Source organism: Serinus canaria, chromosome 1A, assembly GCF_022539315.1.
Source record: "Serinus canaria isolate serCan28SL12 chromosome 1A, serCan2020, whole genome shotgun sequence".
NCBI lineage: Eukaryota > Metazoa > Chordata > Aves > Passeriformes > Fringillidae > Serinus > Serinus canaria.
This window is the reverse complement of record NC_066314.1, coordinates 43,594,444-43,609,484: the sequence shown is the minus strand read 5'-3', so window position 1 is coordinate 43,609,484 and position 15,041 is coordinate 43,594,444. Positions and strand designations below refer to the sequence as shown.

The following is a 15,041-nucleotide window of genomic DNA, read 5'->3' as shown; positions in this document are numbered from 1 at the left end:
GTTCTTAAGCGATCTCATCTGTGTTAAGTGCTTGTTACTATTAATCACCTTAAAAGCTTGAAAAGCTTTTTCCTCTTACACAAGAGAAGTTACAGAATTGTCACTACCAATATTAATACATTCACTGAGTATCTTACAAACTTGTGTTTAGCACTGGTTTTAACTGAGTCATTGTGGTGAGCATATGTATAAGATGTATATGCAGAACATTCACAGTTTTTCCATCAATCACAGTCCTGTTCTTCCTTGGTTGTCATCTCATGCAAGCTTCTGACTGCTGTCCCAGCAATATTCTTTTACACACCACGTACATTTTACATTCTGTTCTGAAAGTGTGTGTGGAGTATATCCATTAAGGGGAAAAAGGTGGGCATATAGTAGCTGAAATATCTGATTTCCCCTGTGGTCTCTACTGCTTTGTGTAATTGCAAGCAGATTACATTTTTTCTGCTCCTTTATTTTTACTGCTTAGAAAGCCAGTCTGACTTTTTATAGATGCTGATTTGGGCCTTTGCTGTGTCCTCCTTGGTAAAGAATGTTAGAATATGCTGTGTAAGTGGTATTGAATGAATTGAATTGGTAAGGAATGTTAGAATATGCTGTGTGAGTGGTATTGTTACTTGTGCTGGTAGCCATCATTCAATACTATGGCTGTTCAAAGAGTGGTTCAAATCTTGCATTTGCTGGCAATTCCAAATGCTTATTTTCACCAGCTTCAGGGTTTCTGTTCAGTTTTAAAAGTCTGTCTGTGAAAAGGCATCTGGTTCTCTCAGCCAGAGAGCTTGAAAGAGCTCTGACTTAATGTACTCTTGTCAAGTAGGTTACCTAATAGCTGTACAGTGAGGAGGTCCAAGTTAAATACTGCTGTGAAAGGGAAGTTGTTATTCCAAGAGAAACTAAAAATTTTCTCTAAATTACCAAGTTCCCTGTCAGGCCCTATGCCAGCATGATCTAACAGATGCAGATCTTTATTGAGGAAGAAGAATTTAAGGGACTTCAGACAGCACATTTCTCCCATCCATGCTATTAATGTATTTTATTCATTGCTTGCAGTAGTTATGATGTCAGTTTTGCTGGCATAGAGTACAGCTTTTGCTGCAAGCACCCTGTTGCTTTTATGTTGTAATGTTATGTGCCTTGTCCTCTAATCCTTCATGATATTATTTATTTACAGTTTATCTGCAGTCTTATGTGTCTGTTGATGAGTGAGCCTGACAAAAAGAGAACCAAAATTATCTGTAGCAAAGGATATCAATGCCATGTATTTTAATGTTGATTATGCCTTGTTTTCTCACTTTGTGGACCAGATTTTCATAGCTCCCAGGCAAGCTTTGTTCTAGATTCTCCTTTTCGTGGTGTTTTACCTTACAGACCTTGCTCATGTTGGGGCTTTGTGTAGGAAGGGACTCACGTTACTGAGCTGTGAGGAAGCAAAGCTGCTGCTGACTTCTGCTGGCTTACTGCTGGCAGTTTATGAGATAGGAGGGAGAAGATTTCTTTGAAAACAACATGAAGAGTGACTTGGGAGGAAAGTGTCATGGGCAGACATGATTAAGTGTATGTGCCCACACTATTTTTCTAGCACTTCAACCCTGTGCTAGAATAAATACAGAATAGTGACAGATGCATATGACATTTACCTTTTGGGGAAAGGGGAAGTCTTGTTCTCTTAAATTTCTGTCCCTGCCACATGAAGAACCCTGCAGAGATCCTGCTTCTTTAAAAGCAGCTGTCACTGAGCTGCTGTGTTTGCCTCTTCTACCAAAGACTGCAAAGTGAATTGTGGAAGACCTGAAACTCAGATCTTCTAGCAGGAGTCTATAGGATAGTTTCTAGAGCTGAGCCATGCATGCCTTCCCTTTGTGCATACAGAGACAGAAGATGGCCCAGGTATGTCTGTATAGTCCACTCTTTTATACCCCAGTCACCTTCATGTGTATACATCAAGGTACACAGGCTAGGGAGGACCAACACATAGTTCATTTACCATCCCAAGCCTTGAGGCCTCAGCAGCTCTTTCCCTGTGATATTTCATTTGGTTGTGTGTAGCTATGTTAAACAGCTCATTTGTTTTTTTGTTGGTTTTTTTTTAAGCATGTTAGTGAATTCATGTAGCTAGAGAGCGTGGGGGTAGAGAAGCTGGCCAAGTTCTAGCCCAGATTTTGGCATTAAATCAGTGATTTTAGACTGTGGTAATAAACATGTCTATAAATTGAGAATGAGCTCTGCATACAAGCTGATAATCAGCTTCTGTAAAGTTTTCTGGCCTCAATGCATAATTTTTTCATGCAAGACTGTATAGAAATGTTGCTGTTCCCAGGATATGTCATCTGTCTGTAGGCAGTGATCAAGTCTGTATTTTTGATTGAAGGTGTGTCACTTGTAGTTCTCAGGTGTATTTATGAGCAGAAAAACAACACCTGTTATCAAGCAGCCAATTATTGAGCAATACATCTGTGCTTGTCCTGACATCTACCCTCTAGCATTTGTGCTTGTGACAGCCAAGAGTCATTGCCATGCAGCAGAGGGTACTAAGAGTTGTATTGAAAGTATGGGAGTGCTTTCTCTTACATATTTTGAAGCAGACTTCTCAAATAAGGTTGAAAAATTGAACTACAACTCATTACTTAACAAAAAAAATCTTACTCAGTTTGGGCTTCATATCAGTAAAAGCTTGTAAAATTTATACATGCACTAAGTGACTGTAACAGCAGTCTGGTATCATGTCCTCAAAATGCTCATGCCAGTACTCTCAGTGAACATCACTAAAGAGATCTTGAAAAGCAAACTGTGATTCAGCAGCACAACCAATATGTCAAAACTGTGAATTTGTTGGCAACTAGTGTAAACATGATCTGCTGCTAATTTTTGTTTCAGAGTTCAGTGGAATGTCAGGAAAAGCATGCTACTGACTTTTATTTTCCAAATCTCACTTTGAAACAGACTTCTGTATACAGGTTTCAGACTTGTGCTGGTCCCTCTTAAATTGAAATGGTCTCTAAAATGAAATTTGCTTTTTGTTTGTTTGTGATCTTACAGGGCATTTGATACTCTTGCAAAAGCATTAAATCCAGGAGAGAGCACGGCATGCCAGAACTCTGAAAGCATTGACACCAGTGCACAGCTGCTTGGTGGAGAAACAAGCATGAACATTGTTGAAATAGAGGGGCCACTACTCAGTGATGCTCATGTAGCATTCAGGGTACTGAATACTTTCTTGCTGTTGACTGTTTATAACTATTTTGACATAGTGATGTACAATAATAATCTGACTAAGCTTTATTTGGAATTTCTTAGAGGAGTATTTGTTCAGGTATTGGCATTAATTTCCAGTTACTGAGCTGCTTTTATTCACTGGTTAATTCTTTGTTTGGGAGAAAGTCCTGCACTCTGCAGTGGTTTAGCTGCACTGGTTATTTTATGGTTTCTTACCTTAAAAATACTGGGTAAGCCGTATAAAAGGATTTACATAGACAAAGTATTTGCATGAAGCAGAGTCTGCATTTCATTGCATGAAGCAGAGTCAGCATCCACATTCTCACTTGTTAATGGGTGCATCTGATACCATGTGCAGTGGATTTTGAGACCTTTAAGTGTATTTGTCAGTTTCTTGTTTGTGTAGATACCCTATTTTAGCATGGTAGTAGTTGACTTAAATACAGTTGCTGTGGTAGTTAGCCATATATTTTTGGGATTTATTTCTCATTTTACAAGCTTGCAGGAATTCCTTCTATCTTTTTTTTTTCATAATCTTATTTTTCATGGATGAATCGAAAAGCTTGGTCATCTGAAAACTTAGTAACAGGTATTTGGTTAAACTTTACCCCTCTTACCAGCATCTCTTTTGATCATTCAAATGAACATCTGTAATGCAAATGTTAGGGGTTTTTTTTATTTAAATTGCATTAGCCAAAACATTATATTAAAAATAGTAATTTCTGAAGACAGAATTACATATTGTAAGCTTTTTAGGGTGGAATCTCTTTCTTCACATATGCAGGTAACATCATAAATTTTACTTACTAACATTGTGAAGGATCCTTTATGATATGTGTTGGTTATGTTTTTTGGACTTGGGAGCAGCTGTGTATTAGGTATTTTACTTAAACACTAAAAGATTTCTCTTGTATTTCTTTGTAAAATATTAATTAAAAGTTAAAAAAAAAAAAGTTTTGTGAACTAGAATTCTCACACACACATTCTCTCTCTCCAGGAGTTGTAACTCCTCTAATGTAAGCAAGTTCATTCCAGTTACAATGATTCTTCTCTCTTATTCTTTGCGAATGTCTTAGAAGTTGAGTTTTGAGTTTTTCCATCTCCACTTGTCCCAGACATGAATCTCTATGAGCAAATCAAACTTTTTGTTGCTGTGTAGTTATTTAACATACAGCCTGTAATGGTGTGACTAATAATGCAAAAGGGAGCCATTCAGTTTTGTTGGGATTATACTTTTTTTATTTAAAGAACAATTTTATTTTTTCACTTAGAAGAAACTCAAAGAACTGATTTCTTCCTAAGCATAATATGAAGAAAGTAAAATAACTGTCTTAAACTTTCTCCTTTTTTCTTTTTTTCCTCCTACTTTTTTTTTTTGCAGCTCACCATGCCTTCTCCTATGCCTGATTATCTTAATGTTCACTATATTTGTGAGTCTGCCTCCAGGTTGCTTTTCTTGTCCATGCACTGGGCACGTTCCATTCCATCTTTCCAAGCTTTGGGGTAAGTGTTCCATTTATTCACTTACGTTGTGCATATGTGCTTTTTAATTTCTGGTTTTTGCTGTCTTCTTCAGGGACTTGTAAAAATATAAAACTATTAATTAAAACTGTTGTAAATCTTAATTGTAAGGTAAATTTTCTGAATTAAAACTACTCCCAATTTGGGTCCAAATTCAGGGCTTGGTTGGGTTTTGTAAGAAAAAAGAGTAGATTTAAAACAGTCAAATGGCTGCACACTGCTGCTTGTTAAAATATTTTGAGAAAATAGGAATTTCTATCAGCTTTTTAATAGCTACACCTCTATGCTACATCCTGATGCTTATTAGGCAATCACCAAAAAGAAGGTCCTGTCTGAATCCCCAAAATTTTTATCCTTATAAGGTGATTTACTAGTAATAATCTTGGCTTTAATAACCTACATGAAGAAAATGGTTTGCTAGATTCAGCAGACATTCAGAATGAAGTTGTCTAATTTCAGAAGATTTGCCAAAAATAATTGTCTCCCGTAACCAAAAGGTAGTTCTAACTGTTCTTTTTACAGTTTGTATAACATCCTGCTTCTCCATCAGAATTCAGTGTATCACTTAAGTTCAATTTTGTAGTCCATTGTTGATCATCATGAAAAAAAATGTCCAAACTGCATGGGAAAAACTGATTTATCCTATACTCAGAAGTAATTTTATGAAGATACATGAAACAAATACAGATGCTGTATCAGCTCTGACACAAATGGTGAATAAATCGTGATAGTTTGTTCTCATCTCACTGTTTCTGTTTAATTCAATATCAAAATAGCCTGTGACTGGCAGCAAAGAGAATTCCTTTTTTAAAATGAGGAATTGTCCCCTTTTCCAGGAAAGCTGTCAAAAGCAGGATGATCTGTGATTACCATTTGTGTTTACTCAGATGCTTCAGCCAAATTATTTACACTTTTTAAGGAAAGATACTGTATTGTGTGTAATTAAACCTGTGTGTTGGAGAAGGAGAAAGTAATATTGTATAAAGAATAGTAGAAGTAAAAAAATAGGTAAATATGATGTTTTACTCTGGTAGTTATTGTTGACCTGCAGAATTACAAAATGCATAGCAAATAAACATAGTACATTATGTCAAAAGGTTTTTGTTACAGAGAGACAAGTGCAAATTAGTACAAATTGGTATTCTAACAGAAAATGGGAATTGCTTCTTAAAAATAAAATATAGTACAGAAGACCCCTCTGTCAAAAAAGATTTAGCTAGAAAAATCTGCATCTGCTCTTTTGATCTGTTATTTCACAATATATTTTTCTGTTTAAAAAATGTGGAAGAGTAAGCTGCCATAAAAGTGTTAATATTCACCTGTAATAGCATTTAGAGACCCAGTCAAGATCATGGGCAACAGTATATAAATAACATAAATTCAGTTTTTCTTTGAACCACCTAAAATGCAAACTATTTTCAAGTGGAGATTTATTTGACATTAATGCAGCCTTTATAGTTAGAGTACATTATATCCTATAATTTTGGCTTTCAGAAGGGTGACTCATTTCACTTTTAAACTGAAGAGAAATTCATGGAGCATGATGAGTAATGGTTTTGTAAGGAAGATGGATAATTGTACCTAGGTTGTTTCCTTCGCAGGCAACATTCTCCTTTAGTCACAGCAGGATAGTTGCCTTTGACCTAATGATGTACTTAATGATGCCAGATATTGATTAGCTCATCTTCCTGCATGGGCATCTTTGTTCACAAGAGAGTTTCATACTGAAACCTTCACTAAGCTAGTTACAGCCTGTTAGTTTTGTGAGGCTGCTTAAGCACACTTAAGAACTGGTTCTGGTGTAACTTTGATCTGCCATAAAGATGCTGTAGATGATATGTTTATCTCTATACATCTATCAGAGGAGTAGCCAGGACGCCCTGTTTTCAATAGTGCTCAGTACAGTCCCTCTCATTATGTTAAAGGAGATGGACAAATATGTGCAGAAGCTGCATGTACAGTGTCATATCTACCATAACAAGAACTGAATCATAATGCTCTCAGTAAGCTCTTTGTAACCCAGTTAAGGACAAGTCTGTGTTCACCAGTCATCTGGCATCTTAGTATTGCACTAAATCATCAGAACTGTTCCTGAAGATTATATCTGCATTTGTCAAAAATCCATTCCACTGTATTTTTGTAGTTGAAATCCTAGCTTTAATATGCTTTTCTTCTTTGATAGATCTTGTACTTCTTTTAAATTTCCATTATTTGTATTCACTGGCTAAAACTGTGAAACGTCGTACCTGAATTTGACTCCTCTCTGGTGGGATTTGCTTTCTAAGGTACTGAGCTCTTGTTCAGCTCTGTGAGTTAAGAGATGCTTGGCATAACTGAAAGTTAGGTTACTAATATGAAAGTGGCTGAATATGAATTGATATATTTAATTTAAGCTGCAGCAAATAAATCCTTATGACTGGTGTTTATACTTTGAAGCCCGTATTTCAAATGTTATTCCAAACTTGAAAGGGATGCAGATGGTAGCAGTCAGGAAGCTCAGAAGCTTGATCACACATGTTCCATTTCACCTGTATCTTCAATTAAAAATTATACCAACCTGTCAGTTTTCAAGTGGAAAAAACAAACCACCAAAACCCGTGAGTCTGTTCTACATCCACAATACAGGAACAGTGTCATCTTTTTTAGTCCATGCATATAAATGTTGTCCCAAATCCTAAGAAAACTAGCATGATGGAGTACACTGTGACAGTTGTCATTTACTGTAACTTCAGCTTGCTTTTGTAATAGAAGTCTGTCTCCTTTTAGGTCATTTAAACAAAAATGTATTGCTTTACAAAAATCACTTTAAACAAGGTGTTTTAATTCCAGCATGCAAAGAAAAATTAATCAGAACTTCATTTTGGTGTTGGTTGTAATGATTGAATTAGATTAATGTTTTATGAAGTGTTCTTCAAATTTAAAAAAAATGTGTGAATGCAAATGGCTGGTTTTGTTAAATTATTGTGTTTTTAATAGACAGGATAACAGCATATCATTAGTAAAATCCTGCTGGAATGAACTTTTTACGCTTGGTCTAGCACAATGCTCACAAGTTATGAATGTGGCAACGATCTTAGCTGCTTTTGTTAATCACCTTCAAGGCAGTTTACAACAAGGTAAGGTGTATACTGTGCACATGCCAGACTTGGGGAATTACTTGATATTTTTGAGTTTTGAAGTGCACAGAAGCTCTTTATTTATCCTTCAGTTGTTATTGTAAATTTACTGTTTAAAGAATTTCATGTTAGTATTGAAACAAAATGATACTAGCAACTACAGTCCCCAAGATAGAATTTTTTAGCACTTTTGCAAAAGTCAGCTGTAATATATAATATATAATACAATATTTCACTCCAAATAAAAAAACAACACCTCACTTTTAAAAAAATGATTGTGTGTTGTATTGTCTAATAGTGTTCTGCTGTCTGTTAATATCAACAGCCCAAATTAGGAATATTTTGGGCAATATCAATGTTAAGAACACAGGAGTACTATGAATAAGATTCCTCTATAAAGGATACAAAGTAAAAAATGACCCACCTGTCCTTGTTCTTCATAGGTGTGACACAAAGCAGCTGAATGCCAACTTGGTGATATAGTTCTTTTAGATAACTTGGCTTGTTGACTTCCATGTGTTAGTTTTAGTCTACATGGATGTCTTCAACAGATCTCCACTAAGTATACTTCTTTCCTTGCTAATCCAATGTCCTGCATCTTTGGCATATTTTTCATTCAAATGAGGGACATATCAATTGGCCTCTTTTATGACAAGGTAACTAAATAATTATTTCCAAGGGTTTTTTGTTATTTAAAAACATCCACAAGATCCTCCTGTAAATAACAATAGCTTAAAACAAACGGATCAAATAGAGATCATGAGATCAGCTGGATCAGCTACAGATACTAACAAATCTCTGATTCTCTCTAGAAGAGAAAAATGGGATCTGGAAATTTTAGTCTATGTAATATTTGAAGTATGTTTACCAGAAAAGGTATTGTCATAGTAAGTCAAGTTTTTATCATTATTAAAAATACATATTTCTACCATTTAAAATGGGAATCCAGGTTCACTGCAAGAACCAGTTGTGCAGTCTGCCAGCTGCAGTATCTCCAAGAGATACCAATTTTGTGGAATCTAGAGACTCTAGTTTGATGGGTTTTGCGGGGAATGGAGTTTTCAGGCTGCTTTGCTATTGCTGACTCAACGGAGACAGCTCTGCACCAACCACATTCCCCTCAGCGTAAATCAGGGGAGGTGAACAGTTCTCCTTTCCCAGCAGTGGCATGGTCTATGACTAAACAACCCACGGAGCTGGACACTGTCCTACCATGTGGCACCTGATCCTTAGGCACAGAGCACAGGTCAGCAGTAGCAGTGTATACTTTACTTACCAGTAGTCTCTTCCTTCCTTGATCATTTCAAGCTCTAGCACATGCCTGATAACTGGAAGCATTAGCAGGAAGAGCCTAATTGGAAGAGGTGGAAAAAATGAGAGTTAATACTCCATAATTGCTGGTGTCAAGATTATTCAGACCTAATAGGAATTTATAGATGGCGTAGATTTCCCTTTGTTTGAATCTAGTAAAATAATTATTTTTCAAATTCCAGTGGGACCACATTTTTGCATGTGTGTTAACTTGGGAATTTTTCTTATGTGCGTCTTGATTTAGATAAGCTGCCAACAGACAGAGGAAGACTAGTAATGGAGCATGTCTTCAAACTGCAAGAGTTTTGTAACAGCATGGTTAAACTGTGTCTAGATGGATATGAATATGCATATTTGAAAGCAATCGTCCTCTTCAGTCCTGGTATGTAATCATTCCAAATGTAACATTTTCATCTGTGCTATTTGTTTCTGCATACCTATTTCATTATATGCAGTTACTGCCTCATTTGTTGAGGAATCTTGGAAGGTTTGTAAGGACTGTAGGAAGAGGAGGGTTAATCTTCTAATGTAAACAACTGTTGTTGCTTTGGGGATGTTTTTTGCAGGGAGAGACTTTGATTCTTTTTATGTGTAGATTTTTATTCGTGGCTGTGCCACTCATGCTTTTTGTTGTTTTGGGTTTGGTTATTTTGTTTTTTTTTTTTTTCTTTTCATTTATTTATTTGTTGCTTTTAATTCTGTGCCTCCTTTCTGGGGTACATTTTTTGAAGACCTGCAGTTAAATTTTCTGAAGTGTTGCTCTTGCACATCCAGATGAGATGGATTGAAGTTGGGATTTTAATATAACAAAGACTATCTAGGCATCAGTTCTCACATTCAGAATTACAGAAACATCACCTCTCCCCCACACAGACAATGCATATAGCATTTCTGGTGAATGAGCACTACAAACATTCACTTATGTTATTATTTCTGTCTTCCAAACAGTATTTCCTTAATGTACTCTCAGTAGCATTACTAGGCATACTTTAGACAGTGATGGTAATATAACTTTATTTCCCTTCTGGATGATTAGTTTACAGTAAGGAGGAAAGAGTCCTCTGGTTATGGTTGATACTTACTCAGTAATTACATTGTGTATCCCTTATGCCTGGATGTAAAAAGATACAAAATTAATTTTCTTACTTGGAAGTTGCAGAATTAACTTTTCGCAAAAGGCATTTAGGTATTATATCAGTATCCTGCAGGCCTTAGATTCATCATTCAGAATTGGGATTTAATACAAAACCAAATCAAGTCTTTTGATGAAAGAAAAATGGGCAAATCTCAAGTACTTCCTCTATCTCCAAGAGTTCTTCACTCTCACATTTAGGAAGTAACTCTTCAGTTACTCCATTTCGCATTAGAAGGTGTTAAAAGTACCAGCAACTTCCTTAATCCGTGTTGCTCTGCCTTTTGTAGATGCTGATGTCCTGTAGAAAAGATTGGAGTGGATGTTAAAATGCTCACAGAATCTTAATGACCCCTGTCAGTAGTGTAGGACGTGGAGGAGATCTGGGTATTTGGTTCTTCTCAGTTCTGTAGGCTTATTAGGTCCAAGAAGAACTTTCTTTTTGCATTCAGTTGCAGTTCACCCTTACATAGAAAAATTTGTTGAGGTGAGAAAATCCTTTAGAACTTGGACACTTCCAAAATGTAAATTTTAAACAGGTTTTCTAATAGATAGAATTCATATATTGTAAGGTTCTTGCTTTGCAGTTTCCCTCAGATTTGCATGGTCTTTTCTATATGTAGTATCTACCAGTAAAAGTGGCAGCATCAGCAGGAATTAATGGTGTTCTCAAAGTGCACAAACAAAACCCTGCATCTTACATTGCTACCTAAGTATATAATTCTATATCTACCTATATATATATAATTTTATATCTATCTGTCTATGTATATATAGCAATAATTGAAGACTTCTGACATGACAAACATTCATGCAAATGAAAGGTGGTATAAGCAGAGTCAGAACCCTTCAGAAAAGATGATAAATTTCCAGAGGAATTCCTATTGTGATGTTTTTCTATTGTGGATCACTAAAGAAAATCAGATCCTGGATGTTTTACTCTAAACATAATCCTGCTGTCAGTCCTTATGACCAGGAGAGTCTTGCATGGTTCTGTGTGTGTTTGCTTGTACAGTTCACTGCATCACTGAAACAATTTCAGTTTCCTGATAAGCAGGACTCACCATTAAACACACTAAGTTTAAACACAGTATTAAGCAAGCTTGAAAATCTTTGCAGTTTTCCTTTTCTGCTGAGGATTGAACAGTTGCAAATACACCATTATTACAGAAGAGACTTTTCTTTAAGTGGATGCTCAGAGGGTGTTTGCTGGTTTAATTTTAATAAATAATACTTGCAGGAGATAAAATTCTCCTGCAAGTGTTCTTACCTCAAAATAATCCTTTTCATGGCATTCCTATACAAAGAACAGGCAGAGGTTACTTCAGGAAAGAAACAAAATTGTGGGAGAATACCTCAAGTCCATTTTTGTAGAGTTATGTCCACTAGGATTTATGATAGAATCCTCTGGCCTGTGTGGAAAAATCAATCCTGTTAGATGCCAGAAAATACTTCTTGAGGAATCTTGCACTTGCAAAGTAGTATTTACCTATTTGTTTATTCTGAAGTTTGTCTCCTTCCAGTTATATTTGACAACACAAAAGGTAGGAGGAAAAATACCTTGGGAAAAGACTGTAGTCCAGTCACATGATTGAGAGAAATTTTCTTTAGCTGGTGTTTTCAAATTCACATTACTAATGAGCAGTTGCTTTAATGGCAATATGTTGTCAGTACTCTTGACCCTTGAGCCTTATAACAAAATCTTCATACACGTGAAAGTCATGTTTGGTACCTTGAACAGAAGGGATGTCTTGGCAATGACTCACAGGCCAGAAATTATAATTGCAGGGATTTTACTGCTGTGCTGCAGGATGGGGCTGGGCTGTGCGTGCAGCAGAGCCCTAAGGTCAGAATCTCCTGCTTTAGTAAGCCCTGGTGATTCAGCTGTGCCAAGCCAGCTGTTTGATTGCCACAAGACAGCCTTGGGCAAAGAGATTAGTGTAAAGGGTGTGCCAAGACAACTTGACATCCTTCTAAATGGATGCAAGTGTACAAGCAGTGATCTTCAAACTACTGTTTCCAGAAGTTGACTTCTTGCTGTGTTCCTGACATGCCTTTAAAAGCAGCAGCATGAAGTGATGCCTTTAGCACATCAATTCCAACTCTTCATCTATGTGATTTGTCATGCTAGTGTGACAGTAAAATTTTTACATTCAGATAGATGGATAACAAAATTACAGACCATGTAGAGAGTTCAGAATTACTGCATAATAATTTCAGAGGGTGACTTGGCAGTTATGTCCTTTCATTTTAGCACTTACATTTTGAGTAAGTTCAAATCACTGCTAAAAATTATGATTAGCACATTTGAAATTTTGGCACCAAATAGTTGAGAAAGGCTTGTATGTAGCAGGCTGTTCTATCTGAATTCAAAAAGCATTTGGACAGTACTCTCAGGCACATGATGCTATTCTTGGGGTGTCCTGTGCAGGCCCAGGAGTTGGACTCTGATACTGATGGGTCCCCTCTAACTCAGCGTATTCTATGATTCAGTGTGTTTTTTACATGTCTTAGGAAACAGTTCACAGCTTTTTACTCTGCTTCTTCCACTGATTTTAATTTTATACTTCACTTTTCACCTAAATATTATTTGTGCATCCAGTGTTCCAGGAGGTAGTGTGTTGAAACAATCCTGTTTTACTGCTACACAGAGAGCAGAGATGTATCACCAAGATTAACATAAACATTGCAAGCACTGAATTTATTTGAACTCTTTCAAATGTCTGGTTTTATTTATGGGAAGTTAAGTAAAATATAAATGTAAAGAAAGAGAAATATAAGGAGGTAAAGTAGTGTCTACCACTAAAACTGAGTTGCTGCAGCTACCACATAATTATTTCAGTATGTTGGCAACTGGATAGTCTGTATGGATGTTAGTTCATTTTCTGTAGAACAAGTATAACAAAGAAGAGGGTTTTTTTTTTTCAGATCACCCAGGTCTAGAAAATGTGGTACAGATTGAGAAATTTCAAGAAAAAGCTTACATGGAGTTCCAAGACTATGTTACAAAGGCGTATCCAGATGACACCTACAGGTCTGTAAACTCAGATGCTTACTTGATTTGGTTCTCTCTTCAGAGTCAGTGATTTGTACAGTTTTTCATGTAATAGATATATACATTTTCTTCTTACCTCATTAAAATTAAGGAATTACCTTTAGAGCACTTCAAATATTTTGCATGTGGTCATACACATTATGTGTAGTATTTTTCATCTCATTATTAATTTCTAAAACTAAATATCCAAAATAAAAGTAACATTCAATTTGAATTGCATCTATTTGGAATATTTCCTCATTTAGTCTTAAATCCAAACATAAATAGTACATGTAGTTGACAGGCATTTGCACATTTTCTGTGCTGTTCAAGACATGACTAAACATAAATTTATTCCTATACTGATTTAAATATTTAAGCCTTTTGTGAACTAGATACAGCAAACTTTGACCAGTCGTGTCCCTTGTCTCTTTTTCCTCTTATTTTGCTAATAATGTCACGGAGAACAACACCAAAATCTGTGATTTGCTGAGTAACACTTTTCACCAAATTTGTTTTCTAGACTGTCTAGACTTCTTCTGCGATTGCCTGCTCTCAGGCTGATGAGTGCTGCCATCACTGAAGAGCTGTTCTTCGCAGGACTGATTGGCAACGTTCAGATTGACAGCATCATCCCATACATTCTGCGAATGGAGACAGCAGACTACAACTCTCAGATCATAGGGCATGGTGTGTAAAAGGAGCAGTCCAGGATTCTGTACCATGGCAATCATGGTGATGTACATGCATACCCTGTCTCCAAGAGATGGTCATAAGCCTTCCAATGCACCTTTCCAAAGAAGGCTCATATTCCTCCTTTCCAGTACACTTGGGGAATGTGGTGGAGTGTATTAGGATATAGGATCCCTTCCTATTCTTCTTCTGTCTTCAAGGACTTGTAAATTAACTTGATATCTGAAGAAGGTCAAGAATTGTCCATCCTATTTTTGTAGGTAGACGGACTTGGAATATTTGTTTATGAAGTTCAGGCATATGAGGAAACTGAAGAAGCTTTGATTGAACTAAGGTATCTCAACTTAGTTTGATGTTTTAGACAAATAAATTAACTTTCCTCTCTGAGCTTTGTTTTCAGTGTTTTGCTGCTAGTTCTTTTTCACGTATCAAATGGAAAATACATAATCAAACATCCTGAAAAGGCCAGTTCCATGCAGACAAGACCCAGCTTAGTTTTAGCTGTTGTTTTGAAGAGTGATTTGTTTCCTGCTGAATTAAACACTGGATACCATACCCCAAGTGCAGGGAAATAAAGGACGTTCACATTTTAAAATATTCTCATGTTAACATTGATGCAGCTAATCAAAAGAGAAGCAGCAAAGAGTCAGTAGTGACTGTTTTGCAGATGCAACAGAATACTATATTCTAACAATAATGTGGTAGACAGCAGCTGTTTTATACTATGAAAAATGAACAGCAAAGTGTATACTGCAGGCATTGAAAGACAGCATACTCCTGCTTTTTCACAGTACCCCTCCGTCTTTCACGATCAGTGCCCGGTGATGGAGGCATTCTAGATGCCTCTTAGCTTTTGTCCACGTCTTTATTTTTTGTTATGGTTAGCCCTTGGGTATGCAATTCTCTTTTCCAACCAGTCCTGTATGATTACTTTGCAAATTTGAGTTTTCCCGTTGCTTAAAGTGAGAGAAGTATCCTAGTGAGAATGGTCTTCTTTAGACATTAGCATTTAGTATTT

At 36.3% G+C, this 15,041-nt stretch overlaps 1 protein-coding gene across 6 annotated transcripts in view; it reads left to right on the top strand.

Moving 5' to 3' along the window:
- NR2C1 (nuclear receptor subfamily 2 group C member 1) overlaps positions 1 to 14,410 on the top strand; it is a 47,598-nt gene extending 33,188 nt beyond the window's left edge. For all 6 annotated transcript variants that reach the window (XM_030237931.2, XM_030237932.2, XM_030237926.2 and 3 more), the window contains 6 exons: positions 3,040 to 3,202; positions 4,598 to 4,719; positions 7,714 to 7,853; positions 9,409 to 9,546; positions 13,225 to 13,330; positions 13,854 to 14,410. In XM_030237931.2, the coding sequence (XP_030093791.1) occupies positions 3,040 to 3,202; positions 4,598 to 4,719; positions 7,714 to 7,853; positions 9,409 to 9,546; positions 13,225 to 13,330; positions 13,854 to 14,028 (844 nt within the window). In that variant the 3' untranslated portion in view covers positions 14,029 to 14,410. The remainder of the gene's footprint in view (positions 1 to 3,039; positions 3,203 to 4,597; positions 4,720 to 7,713; positions 7,854 to 9,408; positions 9,547 to 13,224; positions 13,331 to 13,853) is intronic.
- The last annotated feature ends 631 nt before the right edge of the window (positions 14,411 to 15,041 follow it).